This window comes from Abramis brama, assembly GCF_963993115.1.
Source record: "Abramis brama genome assembly, chromosome: 1".
In the NCBI taxonomy this organism is placed as follows: domain Eukaryota; kingdom Metazoa; phylum Chordata; class Actinopteri; order Cypriniformes; family Leuciscidae; genus Abramis; species Abramis brama.
In genome coordinates, this window is record NC_139963.1 from 8,074,592 (window position 1) to 8,083,053 (window position 8,462).

The 8,462-nt window shown below is 37.5% G+C and overlaps 1 protein-coding gene across 1 annotated transcript; it reads right to left on the reverse strand.

The window, feature by feature from the left end:
* Window positions 1–260: 260 nt before the first annotated feature.
* On the reverse strand, window positions 261–2,815 carry socs3a (suppressor of cytokine signaling 3a). The gene is made up of 2 exons (XM_084123344.1): window positions 2,523–2,815; window positions 261–1,734 (listed from the first exon to the last, which is right to left on the reverse strand). Exon 2 carries the CDS (start codon window positions 1,700–1,702, stop codon window positions 1,073–1,075), a length of 630 nt encoding a protein of 209 aa, XP_083979470.1. The 5' UTR covers window positions 1,703–1,734; window positions 2,523–2,815; the 3' UTR covers window positions 261–1,072.
* Window positions 2,816–8,462: the final 5,647 nt, after the last annotated feature.

The window sequence follows — 8,462 nt, forward strand, 5'->3', positions numbered from 1 at the left end:
TCCTTTAAATAGTGAGTAAAACATTGACTGTAATCCTGAGCTTCCCCATATCAGTCAAAGTTTTACTGGAACAGCCTTGTCGGAGAGAGTGGGGGGAGGATCATTCCCGCTCGCTAAAGTGAATATCTCTGAATCAACTTTAACCCTTCCAGGAGAAGAGCTGCGGGAATCTGAATCATAGGTGCCGGCAGCTCTGATTCATCTACAACCATTTTAAACATTTTCAACCATTTGAGAAATGAAAAACCCAAGACATGAAATTCATTTGTACAAAAATAGTGCTCTTTAATAAATTATTGAAATGTTCTTTTTTGTATATATAAATATAAATACGTAACATCACCAACATGGTTGAGATGTCTTTACAAAAGATAACCGATCTTCATATATGTAAACAGTGTTTTGTATGACAAGGTGAAACATGGGCGATCTTTTAGACACAGACCACTCATGTAATGTTAATACATTCAATGACAAGCAGTGTCGTTTAAACTGCTCCCGACACAAACACAAACCCACACGTCGACTCTACAAACACACACACATTTTGTTTCAAAGTGTCGCTCTTTCAAGTACAAGTCCGTTTTTATACATGTTCAGTCATGGTGTGTTTTATCCGAACTGCTTTGACTCTTTTGTTCCCAGCCAGAAGTCGTTTCTCAACAGCTTGTGCCTCAGTGCTATGCTGTTACTCACTTCTTCCTTTTTCCCTTGAAAGGCACAAATATTTACTTGGAAGAAGGCGGTGGCGGCTGGTTTCGGTTAAATGGCTTTCTGTCTCTCCCTGCAGATTCGGGGCAGTGCAGAGGCAGTGATTGGTGCCCACAGATACTGGCACTGGTACAAGCGAGGGAACAGTACAAATGTCCATTCACTGGCAAGAACGAGGCTTGGAGATCAGTCACGTGAGAATCCATCAGTACCCGCCAACTCCATGTACTCATGAACAGTTCAATACTTCTTTGGCCCATCTAGCCACCAAGGGCCTTTGGGTCTCGACTAGCTTCGGCTCCCTCGTTTCTTCATTCACCGTAGCTCACAGATCAGTGCATCTCTATCAGCTAGCAGTTGTTTAAATGGGAGCATCGTACTCTTGAAGGAAGTCTTTGAGCTGTTGTGGCAGCTGCTCTCTCTTGTCAGAAACTTCTATATGTCCATTCACAGTCTTCCTGCAGAGGTGTTGCAGGGAGGACATTATGCAAGGTAGGGGTCTTAAAAGCTCCAGAGGGATTTTCTCCCCCCCTGTGTAGATGTAGTACGCGCTTCTTGAGTTTCCAATTGACAGGTTGCTTTTGGGCGAGGGCATGTAGTGATGGACGAGCTTCAACACGCAGTCGAAGCGTGGCACGGACTGTGCGCTCTTGGAGTCTGTCTGCAGGAAAAAGGACTTGTTGTCGCACTGAACCCGCAAGTTCTTGGTGCCCGACTCGGTCTTGACGCTAAGCGTGAAGAAGTGCCGGTTGTCCGAACTGTCCCTGACCAGAAAGGTCCCGCTAGTCTCCGAGTTCAACAGGTGGTTGGCCTCTTTTCCGCTGATGGACCCCCAGTAGAAGCCGCTCTCCTGGAGCATTCGGATGGCGTGTTGCACCATCTGGTATTGCAGCTTGGAGCTGAAGGTTTTGTAACGGTGAGACGGCAGCCGCATGCTTGCGTCAAAAAGGCTGCTGCTCATTGCGTTGTCAAACTTGCTGTGGGATACCATGGCGTGAGTCTCTCAAAGCGGGTAGCAGGAGCCTGTGGAGAAAGACTTTGATGAGTACCACAGGAAACACACGTTCAATGAGTCAATGGGGTAGGGGTTTGAAGCCAGTCATCAAACTAAGACATTTGATACTGTTCTATCATTGCAGATTGATGTACATGTAGTGAAGATACCCAACTTATTCAAGTACATTTGATTTTGGTATAATTATGATATGTTGACAAAATTTAAAAATAATTGGCTAATAGCTCTTATTCCTTATATTGGCTGAACATAAGTGTCGGTAACACTTTATTTTACATTTTTACTGTATTTTACTGTAGTAGTAACTATAAATTATGTATAATTACATGCAATTAAACCTTAACCAAACCTTATAGTAAGTAAGTACATATAGTTAATTATTATTACTCATGTATTTTACACTGTAACACGAACACCTTAAAATAAAGGGTTACACTTTATTTTAAGGTGTCTTTGTTACACTGTAAGTATACATTTAAGTACTGAGTAATATTAACGAACTACATGTACTTACTATATAGGGTTAGGATTAGGGTTTGGTTTAGTTTATGGTTAGTTGAATGTAATAATGCACAATTTATAGTTATTACAACTAACGTTGCATGTAACATATGTATCAATGACATGGTCAAATAAAGTGTTACCAATAAAGTGTAACCTAAGTATTGTGCTATTAGCTATTAAGAAGTAAGAATTATTAAGTTAAGCCAATAAAAAGATGTCTTAAGTAGCCTATAAAGTCAGAGCTGGCACTCTGATTAGTTTACCAAGAATATATTCTGAAAACCTCTCTTACCTTTGAGTATCTTTAGATAGATGAGAACTGTTTGTAATATCCACAGTAGTAAGTCTCGCTCACTCTCTTTCTCTTGCTCCTCAACTCAACTCGTGTCTCGTTAAGAGAAGTTAGTGTTTCTCTTCGCTGGTGTGCTGAACTCCTGTGTTATTTGTAGTGGCCTCCTCGTCATGTTCTAGTTTGGCTCCGCCCAGGGGTTCTTCCAGTAAGGGTAGGTTGTCAGTAATACTATTCCTGGTACACATGCTCTTCCCCTCCCCCTCTCCCTCTCTCTCTCTCTCTCTCTCTCTCTCTACTCTTCCAGATATACTGTCTTACTGTAAACGTATTCCCTGACACAACACACCTCCCCTTTGTTGATGAACAGATACCGTTTCCTAGTAACAGTGATATTTCGAATTTCGAATTCTCCACCAGTCTTCGGGCACAAATTCGCGCCATGTGTGCATTCATGTGTGTTAAAGGATCTGTTTAGATGATATAGTGCATACAAAGTGTATGGTATTTAACACATTTGAGGTCAACAACGAGTGTGTTGACACGATAGTCTGACTGAATACGCATATCTATCCACAAGAGGACGCTAATGTTGTCGGCTTAATTTACTATTATAAGATACTAAGTAAATAAAGCCTATACGTAATAGTAAAGTTAACAAGATAGCACAAAGCACACGTTTTATTTTAGCTAGAAACGTTAATTAATTATAATGAAAATTGCCCAAAGCATGTATTTTAAACAATGCAGGCGTAGCCTAATAATCATGTTTATGTAGGCTAAATATAAACATGCATTTAGCCTACATGATATGCATCTATTTATATCATATCTGAAAGACTATATTATACATTTTAAAAATACAATAAATATAACCCTAATAGGTAATGACACAAAATGCTATTAAAAAAAATCAGGAAATTCCAGTTTCTGAGGGAGGAAAAAATCCTTTGTACTTTTCATTCAAATTTATGGTAACACTTTACTATAAGGTTCATTAGTTAATATTAGAAAACTAACATGAACTAACGATGGTCAATACATTTGTTACAGTATTTATTAATATTTGTTAATGTTAGTTAATAAAAATACAGCTGTTCGTGTTAGTTCACAGTGCATTAACTGATGTTAACAAATACAACCTTTGATTTTACTAATGTATAAGTAAATGTTAAATGTATTGTTCATTCTTAGTTCATGTTAATAATGTTAAATAATGAACCTTCTTGTAAAGTGTTACCAAAATTGTTTTGAACACTTCCCAAACATGCCATTCACCTATATTAAAAGATTATCATATAAGTACTCATTATAAAAAATAAAATAAAAATAAAACCGTATTAAATAAGTCACCTTGACTAATCCGGTTTCACATAAACAATACAGTCAACAGCATGCGAGCGGTGAAGCTCATTTACTGAAAATGCTGAATCTCCTCAGGCAGAAACGTAAGCTAAAATTACATTGAAAATATGGGTAGTCTGGCCGAGAAAAAGGAACAGAAAGACACGCGTCTCGTTAGAAACTGGACAAAATATAGAGTGTGTGTAGGCCTATCTGCTGGTCGGTTTTCCACTCGTCCTCACAGGGAAAAACTGCACTGGACTTTCCAGAGCGTTTTCAAGTAGAGAGTTTTGCATAGAAAGGAATTAAAACACAACTTATGTCATAGTTCTTATTTACAGAGAATACAACAGAGGAACAGTATCAGAATCATTATCGTTATCTTCTTCAGCCATCAAGAAGAGTTTCTGGTTTCAGTTTTCCTGCTAACCCAGATGCACACACAGATGCCATCATCAACCTGTCTGTGTACATCAACACAGAACAAGCGACTTATGCGGGAACAGTATGTTAATAATAAGTCAGTGCACTTTCCAGATAGCATTTGCTCAGAGCAAATATGTAATGTTGATAATTGGAATGAGATCCAGGAAGGGCTTTATTATATTTAAACAAAGCTAGTTTACCAGAGGCCACGAATGAGCTTATCAAGTTCATTTCGTAAAAGCACTGAGTCTATTGCAGAATAATGGAGGGATATGGGTCAGGAAAGATAAGAGTTGAGTAAAAGGTTGGAACAGAATGGATTTTTTGATAAGATGATGTCACTGTAAGATATTTCACAGCTTTTAGTGAGAAATGAGGTGGTAATTTGTAGGAGTTTCACGGGAATGCATAATCTTCAGTATTTTCTGTTCTGCTTCCAGTTCTCCTTCTCTGAGATTTCACTAGTAAAGAGAGGTGATATCTAATATTACACATATTGTGCAATCTGTAATCTATCCATTCTACACAAATACATATAGCACATATTCACACAAATATCCTCCTGGGACCCAGAAAAAAAAAGTTTTTTGAATTTAGTTTTTTTCCATGTCATCACACTGTTTAGAGCACAATAAACAAATGGTAAAAAAACATTTTTGAAAAATAATATTTTATTCATACGTTATGCTATGTCCTCTGTAGTGGACGCCAGGACTAAGTTGTTTAAAAAATAAAATGACATGAAATTATATGTATAGGCAAAAACAATGGGATTTTTTTTTTCAATCACCAATAAATTTGGGGGTTTCAGGATTTTTTCAACCAAAATTTGTATAAAGATGATTCTCAACTATGTTATGAAAGAAATAACGGAATGAATTGATACACCATTTTACTTTATGCAATATGTGGGTAAAATGTCCATAAATTAATATTCCCATTCAATGCAATGTATCTATAAACTGTATCTAATTTGCACCTTAATGTGTTCTTGGAGCAACATTTAATGAAAAAAGAAGTGTAATAATTGGAGTAATAATTGGCAACATTTGAATAATAATATCTAATATTTCATAGGAATATTGATGTATAATTTATTTCCATATTCACTTGTTGTGTCTCCCAGAATGCCTGATAAACATGATTTAAGTCCTGGTGTCCTCTACAGTGGACACGTATGAAATCAATGCCCTGTTCTGTAACAGAATTTTTTTTTTTTTTTTAAACCCCTTAACATTTTCCTGAGATGTTGTTTTATGAAATACAATCTGAAAAGTAGTCCAATTTAAATTATAATTACAATATATTATCATATTTCCATAAGAATGCTACATTTGATCACTAAATTAATGTCAGACATTTTTAAAGACCAAGGAGAAGTTGTTTTCATGGTGAAACCTCCAAACATTTGGTATCTCTGAAAAGTCCTGAATGTGCTCTTTACTGGACACCCAGGTTGTGTCATGTGACATGTATGATGTCAGAGAAATTCACTAAAATATAATGTCCACTACAGTGGACAAAAGTCTATTCCCGGGTCCCAGGAGGATAAAGCCATATTCCGAGATACACATAAGTGCATATATGCAGGAAGAAGAAAGTAATTTAAGGAAGTATTTTCCACTTATATCACACTTTCATAAAGCTTTATTCATTTTATGGTTTTATGCATTCATAAGTTTTATTTCCAGTTGCATTTATTGTTTTGATTTAAATGCGTATATGTTTGAAATGAAAGTTTCAGTGGTTATGGTAAAACACGTACATTTGATTACCACACTAATTTACTTCTAAATAACAATAGAAAACAAACGAATTAGGTTTTTACTGTTAAAAAGTGTGAATTGTTTATTTTATCCAATATATTCAAAACATATGACCTGTACCATATTGTCCAAAGTGTACTTATGACTGAATTTGTGTTTCATTAAAACATTTTTAGCTAAAGGCCTCATATTAAGTCACACTGTACCTTTAAGAAAATCATGCATATGCAACTAACATTTTATTTATTCACAGTGTGCAGAAAAACTTGTTTTATCAGATCAGAATTATATTACAGCATTAACAGTTTGTAATAGTATGTACTTTGAATAAAATAAAGTCACTTATTTCCTTGTTGTAGTGTAGAATTGCTCTCTGCATGCAAATAAAAAACCCCAGCAATCGTTGTTTCCTTAAGCATGGTTCACATTGAGAACACTGTTCAATCGATCATATTATTACTTATTGAGACTCATAATCGACTCACGCAAACTTGATAAGCATTTAGGCTTGTGTGTGATAAGATCTCAGTGAGGTTTCCTGCGAGCCATCTGTGTTTCATCATGATTCATGTGTGGGGAAAACCTTCTCGTGAGAATGGTGGTGAGACCGTGAGTTGCTTATTAAAAGAAACCAGTCGGATTCACTGAAGCCATGTGATGACATATTGTTGTATTAAAAAAAAGAAAAAAAAGAAGAAAAAAAACCTTGTGGCAGAGGCTCATTGGCATAATGGGATGGAAAAGAAAACACACCTAGACGATGAGCTCTTGTAATTGTCCACACACTTCATCAGACAGTGTGAATTATTTGTACATGATAATGCTTGTCTTGACTGTAAGGAAGTATCCTGACAGCATGTTGGGAACTCTTATCAGTTTTCCTCATTTCCTCCTTTTGGAAATAGAAAACGGTTTAAAGTTGTTCCAGGAAGGAAAATAAATATATATATTTGTTTAGCAAATTATAAATAAATAAAAAGAAAATATCAACAATATAACATTAATAATTTACGATCGGTGGAATGTCAACATTGTTTTCCTATCAAGCTGAAATTACCCTTTTGTTGATCTTTCTGGGCCCTAAAACCACTGACAGTGAGCAGGACGGGTCATATCAACACATCATCATTATTTACTTTCAGTTTTACTTTTATATTTTATAATATTTTATTTTTATTTGTATATTTTATATTCTATGTATTATAAATGATGACATTAAAACTATTGTGCATGGTATAATGGCATTAGCCTGATGTAATGCGTGTGTGTGAGAGAGAGAAAGAGGGAGAGAGGGGGAGGGAGAGAGAGAGAGAGAGAGAGTTAGTGTGTGCGTGTGTGTGTGTACTTGTTTTCATGACAACTGAGGACATTTTTATGATAACACACCTGCAAATGAGGACACTCGGGAAAATACGTGATTTATGAGGACATTTTGGGGGTCCTCATTTTTCAAATGGCTTTAAAAACATACTAAGCAGTGTTTTTTTTTAAATGTAAAAATGCAGAATGTTTCCTGTGATGGGTAGGTTTAGGGATAGGGGCAGTGTAAGGCCCCGATCACACCTGACGCGTTTTTCAGGTTCGAAAACGCGAGGTGCACAGTTTTTACCATCACACAGAACGAGCAGTGCGCTGCGTTTTTTATGTTGCTAGGCAACTACTGAAACAGCTGTCAGTCAAGTAAACGTCAAATCAGCCTTTTATTAACTTTATTTACTTTCTGTTAACATTGTGGTAGTTACGGTTCGTGAAGTCGTTAAGCTCCTGGTAACCCGAGAGCACCACTAGTTTATCCTCCATCATCGCACTCTCCGGGCGTTCAAGCAACTGTAGCGTTCATCACTACAACGGAAGGCCCGCCTCTCCATTCACTCGAATGGACAGTGGAAAAAAACGCGATGACGTCGGGCCGCCTTTTCCGCTCGGAGTTGCTTTTTTTTCAACTTCAAAAACGCGAGGCGCAGCAGGCGCATAAACAGCGCGCAGAACGCTCGCTGCCATAGGAAACCATTGAAAACAGGCGCCTCTCACTGCAAAAAACGCGTCAGGTGTGATCGGGGCCTAAGGGGATAGAATATACACGCCTATGGAATCGTCCTCACAAATCACATAAACATGGCTGTGTGTGTGTGTGTGTTGTGTAAAGCCCCCTTTCACACAGCGCTTTGAACCCGGGAAATTTCGGCAAATTGCCAGAGCGCCTTATGTGTGAACGCAAACTCGACCCGGGATTTATGCCGGGATCGATGCCGTGTTGGGGACCTAGTAACATTGCCGTGTTCAGTCCCGGAACGCGCGCTGTGTGAACAAAAGCCGTAATAGGCCTATGTCGCGAAAAAATTGAAGACCGGAAGTACGTCTTTTAGTAGAGATACGGCTCTTCCGGTTAGCTTTTTACAATGGCGGA